Below are 17,078 nucleotides of genomic sequence, written 5' to 3'. Positions count from 1 at the left end.
TATAGAAATTTACTATTTTTGTTGGCTCTCATTCAAGGTAGTTTCCCATTTCTCATGTGTTGCGTGACCTTTAACAGTGTATTACTTGATCTTAATTTGTGGAAGTCCTATGTTCCCATTCTGGAGAAACTTTCATTCACAAAGTATTTGATTCTACTGGTAGAAAAACAACGACCTGCAAACCAGAACTTGAGCTCCTCTAGAGGATTTAAACATGGAACAAAAGTCTTACTGCTATTGCAGAGTTTGTTATCTTCATAATGGCGTTGCTATAGGAATCCATCCTTGGCAACCTCGCCTCTTCTGAGTGTTTGCATTTCCAAAGCTAGATCCTTGCCATTCTGGCTTTTACCCTTTCCACCCTCCTACTTCTCTGGCCTACTTTGTGGACTCAAGTTCCAATCCCAAACTCTGAGTACTCTCACTCTTGTGCTTGGGCACTCCTCCTTAATTCTTAGGTACTAAAGCTATAGTTTGTCCAGATCCATGCTCAAGTGTGTCTGTTTGTTTTGGGGTGGGAGGTTGCCAGACACCACTCTTACCTTTCATGAGACCAGCAGTGCCTCAAATTATGTGTCTTACTGGCAGTCTTGGGAGCTTCTATTTAGTCATGATACTAGAAGTGGAAATCATGCAAGATTTTTGACACTTTGAAGTTATTTAAGAACTTATCTCTATTTATATATGTATATATTTATATACATATGTTTATAAATACATATACTTATATACATATAAGGCCAATACTTGGAGATACAGCAGATCTCAAAAGATAGCTAGAAAGTAAGAATTTTAATTAAGATTATGATCCATGATTTGGCATTTGATCCTCTGAGTCTCTCATACTCACCCTCAGTTGCTTTGGAAAGATCAGTAACACCTGTAAAATTTTTGTTAGATTTGAATCTCTAATGCAGCTTTCACCTAGTTAACATATAATGGCAATTTCCACTGTGACCTCAGTTTGTGCTACAGGGATAGCACAGACCTATCTTAAAATATTCCTAATAATTCCTAATATTCCTTAAATATTCCATTTGTAATAGTTGAATAAGAGGACTATATAATGACTAGCATTGTTTTCATTTACCTATTTTCTGAAAGGTCAGGTCCTAAAAATAAAGTAAGTTACCTCAAACAAAAGGATACTACTGGTATCCTGAATTACTGGTGCTTGAATTTTAATGTATACTATTCCACATTTATTAAGATTTTGATTTTTCTTCAACTTTCTATCCACATTGTCTAGCACACAGAAGGCATTATATATATATATATCTCCACTGAATAAAAGATGCTATTGATCTTACAGAGGTAGAATGCAAACTTTCCCCATTACTACCAGTGAAGTGGACAGTTCGCTCTCAGATTTTGCCCTTCCCCAGGACCAAAAACACTTGCAAGAAGGCTAATAAGCAAAGTTAGTCTTTGAGATCTTGAATATAGTAGAGCTAATACACATTTTGACGAACAGAAAGTTTCTAAAAGGAAAAAATACTTAAAACCAAAGTTACAAATTATAATCTATTTATACTTTAATTTGTGCATTTGTGGTAATTTATGACTGCAAAACACTTTTTTCTTAGAATGACATAAAGGCACATTTCATTTCAATGCATAGTGTACCATTCTAAAATATACTAATAATTTCCTTACAAAGTGCTTGAGCAGTCACTTACACATACAGTAATAGCAAAATATATTTACACTCTATAGAGTTTAAAAATTTAAAATCTGACTAAAATATATATATTTTTTAAAAACTACAGAAAATATTAGTGCTTTCTTCAGCTTAATTGTGTGAATATACCCTGCCCTCTAATTTTTTCTTAGTGATTGACTTCAATTAAAAAAAACAAACTTCTGTACACTGTGTAGTTACATAATGCTATGTCAGGTTTTAATGCTAAAAGCCTATTTTAGACATTGCTTTCTATGCATATTTGAGAACCAGGAAAGGTGAGCAGACTGTACCTCAAAAGTATTTAGTGTTTTTTTTTTTTTTAATGTGTTAACACTGTGTAAATTAAAGCCAGACAATTAAGCTAAGATCCCCTCCTGTCCTTTAACAAGGAAATTAACTGGCATTTTAAAATAACTTTAAACAACTTATTGCTCCCTCTTTCTATAAGATTTTCCCCCAAAGAATCTTGGGTAATAATAGAATTGGAAGGAAATAAGAATTCTTGGAAAAACTGTAACTGTTCTCAGAGTATACAAAAACATGCCAGCACACACTAGCAAGGCTGAAGTATTGATAAACTTTCTACAAATCGATGTGCTTTTATGTTTCTCATAGAATTTAAATTTGAACAATTTTTAAGACATGAGATCACTGTGATTAAATGGCTAATTCAGTATGGTTAGTTCACAACTTGTTATTCCTGAGATATGATGACCCTAACATGCTAAGCACAGAATTAAAGATGTTATTATTGAACTAAAGAAAAATAATGCAGTCATACACGAGAGGAAAAGGATGCAAAAACTAACAACAACAACAAAAAACCCAAAAAACTCCAGGCAAATGGAAAAGTCATGGCTTGCCAAAAGACTTTCCTCTAAGAGCATTAAAAAAAAGCCACAAATGGATCCTCTGAAGAGTTGTAAAAAGTATTTGATCAAATTATTTCTGAGACTTTTGAGGTACAGCTTTAGTGTTATAATAATTTTATAAAATATAGACTGTTTTATCAAAAATATTTATACATTCTGTTACAATATATTGCTTTTGCCCTCAGTAACTGCCAATATAAAATCTGGATCCAGTGGCCTAAAATGTACAAATGCACTTAACGTAAATGCTGGAGTTTGAGGTGTCTGCTTGGCCACTGTACAAAAGTGATGAAGTGGTGAAATTAAATAATAAACCTACAACATAGAATACATTACAACTTGCACATATACATGTTCACAGCATGTATACAACGATAATCCCTATGTTTTAACAGATATAGTTCCCTTCTACAGTAGATACAAGAAAAAGATAAACTGGGCTGAAAAATGTACAACGAATATCAAAAAAGGAGTAATTAGTCCACTGATTTTGGAAGAAGGTATGATTGAATATATCGAGTGTCTAGACTTTGGGAATGCATACAGGTAATACAGTATCTTGGTTCAGGTTAATCAGAAGTCCTCATTCTTAAAATTTTAAATAAATGCTGATGTTTAGTTGTTCCTGTTTGCTTCAGCATGGTTTAATAAACAAAAAATTGTTTGGCAAGTAGCTCTGTTGGAAAGCTATGAGGCTCTGTTACATGGTTGGTAAAGATAAGGCGATAAAAATTTTCTCCTAATAAATATAGAAAATTTATAAAACAAGACATCAATTCATTTTTTTTAAAAAAAGAAGCCAAAAAATGTGCACAAACTACCACTACATTTTTTTTGATATTATAGTAATTTCATTAAAAAAATAAGAGCATTTGCCTTATTCGAACAGATTTCTTATGTGTGAACAGTAATAGCATCCCAAACCCTTTTTGTTCTTTTTGTAAAATAGAGCTAATTGAAGTGAAATGATTAATCTTCCTTCCACTTAAGGCAGGCATAAGGCATAGCGAGGGACCGTGGAAGAGTGGTTTTTTTTTGTTTTTTTCTTTGTTTTTTTAAATAGACTATTGATCCAAAAGTATTCACTTGTGATAGGTTTTCATGGCCGATGTTCATTCCGCTTAAACTCCATGAAACTGTTTCCAGTGCTCAGATTTACGTTGAAAATACATTAAAAGAAGCCACTTTCAAGAAGATTTTACAATAGTACTTTTAAAGAAATCTTCATGTGTTTAAAAAAAAACTCAGAAGCTACTGGTGGCACAGAGAGCAAATGAAGGGTTGCTATTGTTAAGAGGTCTTCTTGTGAGTTAGTTTGCTTGGTTTCACAGTGTCTAGGAACTTAACACCAATCAGCAATGTAGTCAAAATCTCTGAACATTTCTTGCTCCTCTTCTGAAAGTATCCTTGGTTCTCGAGGCGGAGTCAAAATAGGTGCTTCTGAGGTAAATTCATCATCAAAATTACTAACATCTTCTCGTCCTCTAATGGTAGGTACAAATGGCGGCTTTACTTTTTTGTCCATCAGAGCACTCCAATCAATTAGCTGGATTACAAAATATAAAATGACCAGTTTAGTTTCCTACACTTAATTTCTATTTTCACAAAAAATTTTAAACTGTCACACTTACCCGGAAAAATGGGTGCTTTTTTACATCCTCTGCATCTTTCTCACCAGCTCCAAGTCGCCGCTCAGGATTTCTTCGTAATAGCTAACACAATATAAAATATAAAAGTTAAAATAAAACCAGTGACTTCGTTGATAAAGATTCTCATAACTTGCAAAGATTTAGATGTTTTTTTTGGTATGTGTTTGTCTAAACCATGCAACATCTATGAACTAAAAAACAACTTCTAAAGTTCTAATTGGGTTCTCCCGGGAGGGTGAAGAGTTAAGTCTGGGGAGCCACCCCTGGAGCCAGAGATGTCGTGTCCCCCTCCTCTTTAATTTCCCGTTGCAAACAATAAAGGCCTTTTCTGCCGTAAAAAGAAAAAAAATAAAAATAAAAAAAAGATAAAGTTCCAACTGGGAAATGTCCTTCAATAAAAGAAATTTAACCAGTTTATAAACCATTAGCTCTTACCCTTCTCATTATTGATATGGCTTCTGTAGATAAGAACCTTGGATACCTTACTTCATCATTTACAATACTGTCAAAAACTTCCTCTTCATCATCACCAGGAAAGGGAGACTAGAAAAAAAATCTCTGAGTAAGTCAAAATGAATTTCAATACTGTAAAATCTTATCACCCATCCAAAGTACAGACAAGAACGAAGTAGTGAGGAAAACAAACAAAAAACTTACCAAAACACCAAACAAGAAAAGACTGAGAAGCCACAAAAGATACACAACAGATCTATTATACAGAGGATATACCATATACTCTTATTGAAATCTTCATCTTTATTTCACAGATTTTAATAACAAATTTTGTTATATTATACAATATCATTTTTTCACTTAATTTAATTCCATTCTATTTTATTTAATTCACTTTTTCATTTATCTGGCCAGACAGTCAATATTTTGAGTGCATACTAGATAGTAAAAATTATTTAGATAATCAACATTTCTCAAGAAGCTCAATCTTGTGGAAAGACAGAAGAAAATGGGTAAAGTAAATATGGTAATAAGTGTCACCATAGAGAGAAGCTCAGAGTTTGTACATCTGAGTTGTACATCTGATATGGATGTACTTTGAATTTCACAGTCAATAGCAAATTAATTAGCAAAACACAATTAGAGATCTGCAGGCATAATGATGGCACTAAGTAGCAGCTGCCAACAAAATTCAAGTCTTAGGGGCATTTCAGTTAGCAGAGTATTATTAAAATGTTGCTCATATTGACAGGAATGACCCTAAGTCATAAAAACATATTTTAATTACATTCAGTATAACAATTTGATGCACAAAATGATAACTCTCAAATATATTGAAATGTTATTATGAAATATGACTTACTATTTCAGAATTTGAGATGACTTAGATTTGGTTGCTTGTTTCCTGTAAAGTATTAATGAATAAGAGCCAAGCAGAAAGCAGTATCAATGGAAAGGGAAGAATCTTTGACTTGAGGAATCTATGAAAATGAATTTAGAACCCAACCTCCTAAAGCTGAGCTGCCAATCTTATTGCTCATATGTAAGGAAATTTCACACTTTCATTTACTGAAACCTTAGTTTGTTCATTTACGCACTCAAAATGAATAAATCAAATAGATAAATGAAGTAACTACTATGTGAGATAATATCATTTCTTTCTGGGATTGAGATAGCAGCAAATTAGAGAAAAATTCCTTTTCACAAGAATTCTCAATCAGAATTTCAAGTGGTAATACAAAACACTTTTGTCTATTTGATCAATTTTATATTTAAAAAATGTCACTTTATAAATCCCCAAAGAGTGACGATATACCCACATATTCATTAAGATGTTAAAGTTCCTTGTTTCTGCAAATAGATTATAAATTAACAGGATGAACAATGGAATGCTAACAAGTATGTTTTAAACAGATATAAAAAGAATTCAATAGTCTGTTCAGATGTCAAGAGTGCAACTCTAATATCTAAGTTTACTTAAAATTTCTCTGATGCTTCAATTCTCATTTGGCACCAGGAAGGGGGATCTGGTCCTTCCAGTCCTCAAAACCCATACAAACACAAATACACATTTGAAAATGCATGATATATCCAGTGAATTTTCAAATCTTTGTAATAATAGAGTAATTAGACATAAACTTCAGCCAAACCTGACTTTTATCACAGTTAAAAGTTATTGCTAAAATTTTACCAATGTTAAACTGGTAAATTTAAAACTATCAAGTACTGATGAGTTTTAAGTTTAGTTCTTTTCCCAACTACCCTCTTACAAAGGTGCTAAAGAGAAAGGAAACTGCAATAAACAATTGTGAAGGAATAGCTGGATCCACTGTCTTTTATATCCTAGTAATTAACAGGTTAATCAATTAGAAGCTCTTTTTAAAAATACAGAACAGGAGCTTCTTCATTTGCTCATTGCCAAGTTTTCCTGTCACTGTAGAAGAGGAAGCAGAATCAACTGGATCTTAATTCTGTAGTATTCTGCAATAAATTCACATTTTTTGCCTGTCAGAGCTAATATGGAGAGTCAATTTTAAGCAAGCATGTAATTTTTGGTAACCTAATTAAATCTCATACATAAATGAATACATTAAAAAAACCCAAAGCAACAAAACTATTACTTTGAAAAAAGGTGTGGGGTGGGGGGGAGTTCAAGTAGGTCAGAGCTTACAGAAACTATTATGAGTACTTCTTCTTCTTCTTCTTCTTTTTTTTTTTTTTTAATTATTATGAGTACTTCTGGCATTCTTAGAAAGCAAAGACCACTGTGGATTAGGGATAAAATACATCTTTCCATCTTAAAACACTGTATAGCAGCTTTTCTAGATAGAGGTAGAAATTTTACTAAATCACTGGTCTTAAGAATAGAAATAAGGTTAGGTGGATTCCATACCCCGAGGTAACAGCATAATGGTTTAGGGATAGGAAACCAGAGAGCCAGAGTTAAGAATTGTAGCTCCATCACATGAGAACTCTGTGACTTTAAGCAAGTTATTAACTTCTTTGTGTTTCCACTTATACACCTGAAAATGGGCCTAAGACTAGTACTGAGCTCATTAAAGGCTGCTGAAAAATTAAATGAGCTAATATTTATAAAGCAAATAGGATAGTGCCCGGCACATGGTAAACATTTTAATTAGCTACTTCTTTTCCTCCTTTCCTAAATATCCACTCCAATATAACATACCAAAGTGGCTGTCATTTGGATGGACTAAAATACTTTATTTATATGAAATAAGTGCCATTATATGACAATACAGGGTAAAAACTTTAGACATTTCTGACATTCAATAATTTGGTCAATCATTTATTCAGCTACTAATTTATTCATGCCTAGAATGTACAAGGAAGGTTTTTGGTACTGGGAAAACTGCAAAACAGTGAACCAAACTCATTTTTTTTTTCATCCCAAGATCATCCCAAGATCAAACTGTAAGCAGTTTTCAGTTACTTGTCTAAATATTTACCCTTTCCCAAATCCAATTTATTTTGACCAATGCATTTATTTTGACCAATGTATAACTGACTTTTTGTTACAGGTATAGAGTACATTCTTTTCATTAGTCTTTCTGTTATTCCCTATGAAATGATCAATTATATATGACCATGTCTTAAAGTCATAAAACATAAATAACTACAGCATACTGAAATATAAGGTATGATTTTCAAAGTTCTATAGATAATATAAAAACCTAAAAAACACAGTGAAGGTAATATAGAATTTCAGGCAATTACTAGTATATTATAAATGTGTATAAGTATGTGTAACTTAAGCTCCACTTATGCAGGAAACATATTAAGTCATTTCTAAATGACATATTTTGTTCTTTCCTAATTTCTCTCTCATCTATTTTATACTGCTTACCTCACCAACGAGCATCTCATATATAAGAACACCAAGGCCCCACCAGTCTACAGCCCTTGTATAGGATGTTTCTGTTAACACTTCTGGGGCAAGAAATTCAGGAGTGCCACAAAATGTGCTTGTTCTATCTCCATATCCCATTCCTGAAAAGGTAAAATTTAAGCATTTGTTAGCAAAGAAAAAAGTCTAGACCAAAAGATAAAAAATTAGACGATATCCTTAGAAAGCACAATTAAAGTTCCATTTGTGCATGGTGACCAAACTTAAGATATACCAGACTTCTACAGAAAATGTTAAGGACTGGTACAGAGAAAACTGTGCAACAGTAACTCTATTATTTAATTAATGGGTAAAAATAAAGAAGTGCAATTTTCACACTTCATTTTATTTATTTTCTCTGTCATTACAAATGATGCTAAGAAGTTACAAGAAAAAAATTGATTCTGAGCTTCAATTTTTATCATCTTTTCAATTCAATCTTTAAAATATTTTATCTGGTTCATTATAAAAAATAACATTTAGTTGGGAGAATACCAAAATGCAAACCCTTGGATAAGCAAGAGTTAACCACCAAAACAACCTTGAAGAAGAAAAAACAAAACTGGAGGTATCACAATCCCAGATTTTAAGTTATACTACAAAGCTATAGTAATCAAAGCAGTATGGTACTGACACAAAAACAGACACATATATCAATGAACAGGATAGAAAGCCCAGAAACAAACCCACAATTATACGGTCAATTATTCTTTGACAAAAGAGGCAAGAATATGCAATGGGAAAAAGTCTCTTCAACAAATGGTGTTGAGAAAATCAGACAGCTACATGCAAAAGAATGCAACTAGACCACTTTCTTATACCATACATGAAAATAAACTCAAAATGGATTAAGGACCTACATGTGAGACCTAAAATCATACAGATCCTAGAAGAGACCAATTTCTCTGGAATTGGTAGTGGCAACATCTTTCTAGATATTTCTCCTGAGACAAGGGAAATAAAGCAAAAGTAAACTATTGGGACTACGTTGAAATAAAAACTTGTGCAGAGCAAAGTAAACAATAAACCCAACTAAAAGCCTACTGAATGGGAGAAGATATTTGCAAATGACATATCCAATAAAGGGTTAGCATCCAAAATATATAAAGAACTGATACAACTCAATACCAAAAAACCCCACAAATAATCCAGTTAAAAAATAGGCAGAAGATATGAACAGACATTTCTCCAAAGAAGACATCCAGATGGCCAAAAGACACACTCAATATCATTCATCATCAGGGAAATGCAAACCAAAACTATAATAACATATCACCTCACACCTGTCAGAATGGCTAAAATCAAAGCCACAAGAAACAAGTATTAACAAGGATGTGGAGAAAAAGGAACCCTCTTGTGCACTATTGGTGGGAATGCAAACTGGTGCAGTCACTATGGAAAACAGTATGGAGGTTCCTCAAAAAATGAAAAATAGAACTACCTTATGATCTAGTAATCACACTACTGAGTATTTACTCAAAGAATGCAAAAACACGAATTTGAAACCATATATGCACCCCTCTGTTTACAGGAGCATTATTTATAATAGCCATAATATGGAAGCAGCCCAAGCACCCGTCAGTAGATGAATGAAGACTATGTAGCATGCATATGCATACGCACGCACGCACACACACACACACACACACACACACACACACACACACACAATGCAATATTACTCAGCCATTAAAAAGAATGAGAAATGTTTCCATTTGCAACAACATGGAGGGAACTAGAGAGTATAATGCTAAGTGAAATGAGTTAGAGAAAGACAAATACCACATGATTTCATGCACAAGTAGAATTTAAGAAACAAATGAACGAAGGGGGAAAGAAAGAGAGATAAACCAAGAAAGAGACTCTTAACTATAGAGAACAATTGATGGTTACCAGAGTTGTGTGGAGAGGGTGGAGGGGATGGGTGAAATAGGTGATGGGATTAAAGAGTACACTTATCGTAATGAGCACTGGATAATGTAAAGAATTGTTGAATCACTATATTGTACACCTAAAACTAACGTGACACTATATGTTAACTATGCCAGAATTAAAATTAAAAACTTAATAAAATAAAAAAGGAGTTAACCAATGGTGCCATATGCACATACAGTATTAATCTTTTAACTAGTTCACAAATTTATATTTCTTATAATTTAGTTTAGTAAATTCTGTTTAGTTCATAATTTTAATTTTGTTTATTATAACTTAGTAATATATTAATCAAATACACATTCTACATATTGAATATGTCTCAATATATTCTAAAGTGTTAAAAGCTCCTTATAAACATCATCTTAGGAAAGAATTTGAAAGAAAAGCTCTCAATTCTCAAGTATACATTTATAATGACTGAAAATCTCAAATGAACTTGGGAGTCTATGGACCAAGATTTGAAGAGCATAATTAAATACCTTAGCACAGAAGGGTGGAAAATTTGTTTTTGCAAAATTTCTTTAACACTGTCACACTTTTTTTTCTTCAATAAAATATTATTTTTAAAAAGAGCTGATATAGTATCTACATAGGTTCTACACGAACCTTTTACGCGACTTGGCCAAGATTAAAAAAATGTTAATTAAGACCAAAATAGAACTAGTATTTCTTGATTTTTATTTTATGCTTTGATAAAAACTAGAGGAGATTACAAACTCCCTATTTTCAGGATAAAACTACTCTTAATTTTTTGTTTCATTTATAGTAGTAGTAGTAGTATGCAATCTGTCACATTTTAGTGTAGTATATATGTCAACTGCAGTAGTTATCATATTTCATTCATTCTGGTAAATTTTCTTATCCTGATATTTTTATTGTCATTTCTTTCTTTTTTTTTTTTTTTTTTTTTGAGAGAGAGAGAGAGAACACATGAGAAGTAGGAGGAGAAAGAATCTTAAGCAGGCTCCACAAGCACAGAGTCTTATGTGGGCCTTAATCTCATGACTGTGAGATCATGACTTGAGCTGAAAGCGAGTTGGTTGCTCAAAGCGAATGAGTCACGCAGCACCCTTGTCCTGGTATTTTTTTTTTTTAATTTTTTAAACATTTATTCATTTTTGAGAGTGAGAGAGACAGAGCGTGAGCGGGGAAAGGGCAGAGAGAGAGGGAGACACAGAATCCGAAGTAGGCTCCAGGCTCTGAGCTGTCAGCACAGGGCCCAACGTGGGGCTTGAACTCACGGACTGCGAGATAATCACCCGAGCCAAAGTCAGATGCCCAACCAACTGAGCCACCCAGGCGCCCCTGTCCTGGTATTTTTTAAAAAAGGTGAAAGTAGGCCCAGTTGGCTAGGACTTCAAATTGGTTAAACTCCAAGGAAGGAGTTAACAATAGGCTCTTAAGAGTCAGAAAAGTCTGGGTTTAAATTCCTGCTTTGCCACTAGTTAGAAAGCTTAGAAAAGCTGTCTAACCTCAAAGGCTAGTTTCCTCATCTATATGCTGGGGGTTAACGCTACTACCTACCGTCACAAGACTATTAGAAATTAAAGGAGATCATGCATATGAAGAATTTGGTAAATTTCTTGGCAATTATTAAGTGCTCAAAAAACGTTATTAGCACCTACATGGCAGGTTGATTTGCTGGACAAAGAATCTAGAGACAGGAAAGTTGAAGAAGCTATTAGTTTTTCAAAACAAGATGACAGCTGGCAGTAAGTAGAGGGGAAATGAAAAATTTAAGAAATATTAAGGAGGTAAATGTCAGCACATTTTGGTCATTAACTTGATGTGGAAAGAGAACAGAGTCCAGGATGATAGTACATTTTCAAATAGGGAGACTGTGAGAAGTTTGTGGCACCATCAACTATGAACTGGACTATCTGAAGAAAAGAACCTATTTCTGGTTGTATAATGTTGGAGGTACCTATGCATTATTCAACCAAAGCTGTCTAGTAGATAGTTGAATATTTATGTTAAGAAAGGAATAATAGATTTTGGAATCATTAACCTATTATTTATAGTTAAAAACTAGCAATGATGAACAACAGGCTAAGGACAAACTGAGGAACAAAGGCATTTAAATCAACGGTGTTTAATACAGGAAAGTCCAATAAGAGGAAAAAAAGTATTACTGAATTCAAATTAAGAGGCTGGTGGATAACTGATGGTGATATATTTACAAAGTTCACTCATTTATTCATCCAGCTGCTTATTAATTGAATATTCACTGAATACTTAAGATGTGCCAAGCACTATACTCTACTGTGCTATGAAAACAAAGCCGAGGAACAAGAAGCTTGTGCAAAAGGGGGAACACAATGTTCATTACAATGCAATGTAATGAATTAAATGTCAAGATAACAGTAATTATTTACTATATGTTAGACACTGTGTCACATATATCCAATTCTTGAAACACTCTTAAACAAGAAGCACTATATTGATTTTATATTTGGGGAAACAGACTCAATGAGATTCAAAGTAACTCATCCAAAGACACAGCAAGTAAGTGGCAAAGCCAGGGTTCAAACCTAGGACTGTATGGAGCCTAAACCTACAGTCTTTATACTTAAGCCACCTCTGATTCATATTTCCCCAGTTTACTTATTTACTTTTGAATATATAGACAAGATTCTGAGATATATGCATATTTTCTTCCTATTTAAAAATGTTAGAAGTTTTAAGAAGCTGGACAGAAGTCATCAGGGCTATGTAATTTACTTTGTACAGTCCCAGCAAAGTAAAAAAAAAATTGGTGGCCTAACCAATGCTTTCTCAGAGTAGTGACAGAATTTTATTTATTTATTTTTTTAGAAAGAGAAAGAGGGAGAGAGAGACAGAGAGAGAGAGCATGCGCACGTGTGTGGGGGAGAGTCAAGAGGGAGAGGGAGAGAGAATCTCAAGCAGGCACCATGCATAGCGTGGAGCATGGGAGATCATGACTTGAGCCGAAATTAAGAGTCGGACACTTAACCGACTGAGCCACTCAGGCGCCCCCATACAAAGAGGATCTTAGGTTTTACATTATGATTTCTGAAAACCTACCCTATTCATAACCACAGAATTCTTAATAATGTGATAATCAGATTACATGAACAGTCCATAATGTCTTAACAAAGAATAAAGTTAAAAATACATTTTGCTTTCCATAGACAAAGTTGAAAAATACCAAAGTACAAAGGAATAGTAATCCATTAGAAAAGGAACTTTAAAATATCCAATTACCTTCTTTGCAAAGACCAAAATCAGCAATTTTCACAAAGCCCTCTGTATCTAGCAATAAGTTATCCAATTTCAAATCTCTGTTCAGGATAAAAAAACGCAAAATGAAAAAAAATCAATAAAATCAGTAGATAACGTAGGATAAAAATAATTTCAACAGGAGCTGTACTTTTTTTTTTTTTTTACTAAAAATGAGTTTTTCATGTTATGATTTGAGATTTAAATATATTACAAATGTTCACTTTTCTTCCTTTTTATTACTCTACATAATATAATTTCTGAATAATTTTCTCCACTATACAGAAAAGAATGTTTTTTAAAAGGAATGTTTTATCTATTTAAATATGTATTTTAAAGCGTGGAAGGAGTTCAAGTACTTTTAACTTTGGTTTTATTAATTTGTTATTTGTGATACTCTGACTTGGACTAAGTTTGAAGTTCTTCTACACACCATCTGTAAGAAAAGACTGTCAAGGTATCAAGAGGGCAGTTTTCACCAGCCTTATTCTAAGAGAATAATGCGAAATAAAGAGAAAGCTATCACTGACCAAAACTGATTAAATCAAAAATTGATTAAAAATTAAGTTAAAAATATTTTATCCTTTGAGAGTAAAACAGGGCCATGAGGAAACCCTCACCTTGGATATATTGTTAGAAGTTTGAATACACTGATGTTTATGGTCTCCTTACTAGCCTTCCTGAATTTGTCTAGTCTAGAGCAATGCTATTCAAAGTGTGGTCCATTGCTTGGCTGCTGGGCTATTATTTGTTGCTAGTCTGCAACTTGATAAGGAGCTTATATTAGTACATAAGGCAACTGTGTCACCAAGTACAGTGTTTAGTTGACAGCAAGACTTAAGGAAGCAGGGTGATGTTTTATACTCTGGTACACGCTACTTATTTTATCATGGACAAATTCTGAGTAGTATTGGTCTATCAAAGTTTTCTGCAGTGGCTCAGTTAGATGTAAAATATTCACCAGAATGAATATTGTTAGTGAATTTTGTTATCAGAGCTCAACTTATAATTTGACTATTTTAATTAGGTAATGGGCAGAAGAATAGGAACAAAGAGGTTCATCACATAATTATTGTGTAACTATTTCTTTCAAAATTGGAGTTTAAAATTTTTAGAGGTCACTTATCATTTGAAAGAGAAAATTAAAAAGCTGGTTAAACACAAAATATCCTTAATTATTTTTAATTCAAATTCACACCAAAATAAGCCATTAGAAAGCATCAAAACTTTACTCACCTATAAACAATTTTGTGTTCATGTAAATACTGCAACCCAAGAACTACACATGCAGCATAAAATCTGTTTGAAGAAATAAAAAGATGTTCAATAAATTCCACTGCTGTTGAATCCCAGTTTATAATTTTATGCTCCAAAGCAGAATTCTGTAGTAAACTAACTTCACAAGTATTTATTTAGTCCCTAGTATATGCTAGACACAGTAAGACATGTCCTAACAATCAGGGATAAAATTAAAAACTAAGAAAAATACAATGTCTACAATGGGAGCCATTAACTTTGCCTGTCACTAAAGTCCTCAGAGTAGACATTTGATCTGGAAAAATACAATTTACCATAAGGGCAGAAGGACAGTGTAAAAGGCAGAACTCTCAGGGGGGAAATACAGGGCATTCCCTAGGATGGAAAGCAACAGAGGTGTAAAAGGCACCTGTGGTAACCAATAACAAGTTTTTTGTGGCTCAAGTAAAGAATGGGGAAGAAGTGGGAGACAAGGCTGAAATGACAGCCTGGAGTCAAGTTGTGAAGGACCCTAAGTGCCATATTATGGATACTGAAATTTCTATTTTTAACGGTAGAGAATCACATCATTTAGGTCAGAGCAGAACGATCACATTTATGTTAGATTTTTCTGAGGGTAGTATGAAGGCTGGAGTAGAAGTAGGTAGATACCCAGAGGAAAAACAAACAGATGAGGCTATTGTGGTAGCACAGATGGGAGACCATGAGAACCTCCAAGGTAGTGGCAACAAAGAGAGTAAAGAGATGGGTTCAAAAGAAACCTTAAAAGTAGCACAAGACTGGTGTCTCCCTAGCAGCAGAGGATGAGGGAGAGAGAGAGAGAGAGGGAGAGAGAGTGAGCGAGCATGCACTATCAGTGTGCAGCCAGACACAAGGCTCAATCTCAGAAACCACGAGATCATGAACTGAGCTGAAACCACGAGTCAAACACTCAACCGACTGAGACACCCAGGTGCTCTGGAATTTTATTCTTGTATTTCATTGGGCTTAACTGTTTCATCTGTACATGATTTGTATTCTCAGCAAAAACAAAAGTTCCTTAAAGGAGAACTGTATTTTAAATTTCTTTAAAAAGGGGGGTACATATCAAAACAAAAACAAATTCCCATGTGCAGGCGGGACAGGCTAGGCATAGTCCAGATGCTCTGGTTTTAATTTTTAAATATTCAGGAAATGCCTTTTACTTTCTGGCTTCTGTCTCCATTTTGAAAGTTTCACTAACCATCAGAAATAATCTATTTCTTCCTTTTTTTTTTTTTTAATGTTTATTACTTATTTTTGAGAGACAGAATGAGCATGCGCAAGCTAGGGGAGGGGCAGAGAGAAAGGGAGACACAGAATCTGAAGCAGGCTCCAGGCTCTGAGCTGTCAGCAAGAAGCTTGATGCAGGGCTTGAACCCACAAGCCAGGAGATCATGACCTGAGCCAAAGTTGGACACTTAACTGAGCCACCCAGACACCCCAAGAAATAGATTTCTTAACTATAGGGAACTGATGGTTACCAGAGGGGGAGGTGAATGGGAGGATGGACTAAATAGGTGATGGGGATTAAAGAGTGCACTTATGATGAGTACCAGGCATGAAATTGGTGAAATCACTATATTGTGCACCTGAAACTAATATAACACTGTATGTTAACTAACTGGAATTCAATAAAATAAAACCTTTTAAAAAAAAATGACTTCCTATCTTTTGGCTTGAACAACTGGTACTGCCTTTTATTAAGTTGAAGATTAGAAGAGTAGCAGGTTTGGGACAAGTGGGTAAGGTTGGGGAAAATGGGAAAAATCAGAAATTCAGTCTGCAAAGAGAAATACTTATTATCCATATGAAGGGAAAAGTCAAGTTGGTGCTGAATGTTATTAGGGTTGGAAGTTTAGGGAAGAGGTCAGGGCTGGAGATACAAAGTTGGTAAACATCAGCATACAGAGTGTGGCTATTCAGAGCACTTTCCTAAGATCAAATCCCAGCTTCACCATTTAAGAGTGATACACTGGGATAACAGTAAGGGGAAAATATATACACATCTATATTTAATCTCAAACATTTCCAATTACTTATTTTTATGCATTTGAAGAAGCACAACCTTCATATAATAGCAAATTAAAAAAATACAGTGAAAAGTCTGCATATTTCTATACCTTTCATTGGAAGCTATATGCATATGAATTTCTTTTATATTCTTTCAGAGATATCTTAAGCACATGCAAAGACTTAATACACATTAACTTATTACCCTTTAAAATGCAAAAACAAATATTTCATACAAATACTTGATAAAGACTCTTTTACATTATGTTTTTTCACTTAACAATGTACTTTGAATACAGTTAAGTATTTAAAGCCATAGTTCTAAAAAAAGTAAAATAAATAAATAAATAAATAAATAAAGCCATGGTTCTAGATGGCATTTCCCAGGAAGAAAATATAATAGAGAAAAAGAAGGTATTTTACTAAAATGAACCTAAACTGTTCGTCTAAATTATCAAGTGTGATTTAGGGTAATCCATAAAATTTTTGACATGAACAAAGTAAAATAGATACATTTATATGTAGCAAAGAGGTAAATAAGTAGAGTTCTAATA

At 33.7% G+C, this 17,078-nt stretch overlaps 1 protein-coding gene across 2 annotated transcripts in view; it reads right to left on the bottom strand.

The window, feature by feature from the left end:
- Nucleotides 1-1,510: 1,510 nt before the first annotated feature.
- The window catches only part of PKN2 (protein kinase N2), a 129,882-nt gene continuing 114,314 nt past the window's right edge, over nucleotides 1,511-17,078 (bottom strand). Inside the window, exons 17-22 of one of the 2 annotated variants that reach the window (XM_040470882.1) lie at nucleotides 14,473-14,535; nucleotides 13,222-13,298; nucleotides 8,023-8,165; nucleotides 4,641-4,748; nucleotides 4,188-4,268; nucleotides 1,511-4,102 (exon numbers count right to left, since the gene is read on the bottom strand). In XM_040470882.1, the coding sequence (XP_040326816.1) occupies nucleotides 3,899-4,102; nucleotides 4,188-4,268; nucleotides 4,641-4,748; nucleotides 8,023-8,165; nucleotides 13,222-13,298; nucleotides 14,473-14,535 (676 nt within the window). In that variant the 3' untranslated portion in view covers nucleotides 1,511-3,898. Of the gene's footprint in view, nucleotides 4,103-4,187; nucleotides 4,269-4,640; nucleotides 4,749-6,103; nucleotides 6,639-8,022; nucleotides 8,166-13,221; nucleotides 13,299-14,472; nucleotides 14,536-17,078 lie in introns of those variants that run through there. The other variant, XM_040470883.1, reaches the window with a different exon arrangement.

The sequence above is a fragment of the Herpailurus yagouaroundi genome, unplaced genomic scaffold, assembly GCF_014898765.1.
Source record: "Herpailurus yagouaroundi ecotype Mexico unplaced genomic scaffold, PumYag 77, whole genome shotgun sequence".
In the NCBI taxonomy this organism is placed as follows: Eukaryota; Metazoa; Chordata; class Mammalia; order Carnivora; family Felidae; genus Herpailurus; species Herpailurus yagouaroundi.
This window is presented reverse-complemented; position numbering and strand designations above follow the sequence as displayed.